The sequence below is a fragment of the Nicotiana attenuata genome, chromosome 9 (assembly GCF_001879085.1).
Source record: "Nicotiana attenuata strain UT chromosome 9, NIATTr2, whole genome shotgun sequence".
Classification (NCBI taxonomy): Eukaryota; Viridiplantae; Streptophyta; class Magnoliopsida; order Solanales; family Solanaceae; genus Nicotiana; species Nicotiana attenuata.
In genome coordinates this window covers 21732422-21733790 of record NC_031997.1, presented here as the reverse complement: position 1 = coordinate 21733790, position 1369 = coordinate 21732422, and the positions used below count along the sequence as shown (strand labels likewise).

Below are 1369 nucleotides of genomic sequence, written 5' to 3'. Positions count from 1 at the left end.
TAATCAGCACTATCGAGTTTATATTAGGAGTAGTTCTTAATGTGTTTAGTTCTAGTATCAGAAGGACGAATAGCTACACATCAGAGAGAGAGAGAGAGAGAGAGACGGGGGGGGGGGGGGCATCAATAGAGCAAGTTCTGAGCAATCCACAAAGCATGAGGTCAAAAGTTGTTGTGCTCACACTGGGATGACTCTGGTACCATATGTGCGGTACAGATCTCCTTGTTTCTTCTTTTCTATTGATCTTTTCTTCTCCTTTTTTCGGCTCTGGCTATAAGTAGCCCAGATAGGTTTATGCTTTAGTATGGAATCACTTGTACCATCACTCTCATCCATCCAGTGCTAGAAAAAGGAAAAAAATCAGAAAAATCAGGCATAGATAAAGGTATAGGCTTGTGCAACGGATAAATATTGATACAAGCCAAATGATGTGTTCCACAGAATATTTACGAGGGAAGGAAATGGAGAAAACAACCTGGCGGAGAAAAAATTTACTTGAGAGTGAAGGGTCAGAAACCTCAAGTAAACCGGCAGCAAGGACATCTGCGGATCGTTCCATCTCCTGCATTTGGCAATTGCATAAAGAATTACATAATAAGAAACTCCTAATGACAAATCTGACAGAAACATCAGATGACCAAAACAAATGAATAAATAAACAAAAAATTAATAAAAGCATCAGATAACCAACACAGACAAATCCTTGGAGACATGAAGAACAAAAAAGATATCAGTAACAGATACACCATTTGCCCACTGAAACTAACTGAAGACCCTTTCTCGCATACTCCTAAGGCATTTCACATTGAATTGCATCTATTATCTCAAGTGACAGGTAACAAGGAAAAGACAAAAGGAAAATCAGAAACCACCTCTTTAAGGATTGCACCATCAAGATATGTCTTTGTATGAACATGGAAACGTCCATCCTTCTTTGTTTCTTGAAGGGAATGACCACGCATGGCTTTTGAAACAGCTATAGCCAATTTCTCATGGCGATGTAAAGCATGCGAACCTCCAATCATCACTACTTCCTGTTCTTTGTGAAGCATCTTCTTCACCTGAAGGACAAACAACTAAAAGTTCATAATTCATGTATAGCTCTGGTTCTGTCTAAATTTTAAGAATTTCTCCTTTTGGGTGGCATCATTGTTAACTTGAGAAAATAGATAAAGGAAGATATAAAAAGTTTTCCAGTAAGGGAAATCTTATAGACTAAAGAATAATTATTAGAAACTTTTTGCTTCTGTAGATCACATGTTTAAGTCAATATACTTCTTGTCAAAACATGTAAAAGGAATAACATAAGCAAAGTAAATTGCTTAATTTAATCATCAATAATAGGATTAATACCTCAGCAACCAAGTAG

The 1369-nt window shown here is 36.9% G+C and overlaps 1 protein-coding gene across 1 annotated transcript in view; it reads right to left on the bottom strand.

Annotated features, from left to right (window-relative positions):
* The window catches only part of LOC109232145, a 9167-nt gene that overhangs the window by 3158 nt on the left and 4640 nt on the right, over positions 1-1369 (bottom strand). Inside the window, exons 8-10 of the mRNA XM_019397819.1 lie at positions 873-1061; positions 476-562; positions 182-342 (exon numbers count right to left, since the gene is read on the bottom strand). Coding sequence (XP_019253364.1) covers positions 182-342; positions 476-562; positions 873-1061 — 437 coding nt within the window. The remainder of the gene's footprint in view (positions 1-181; positions 343-475; positions 563-872; positions 1062-1369) is intronic.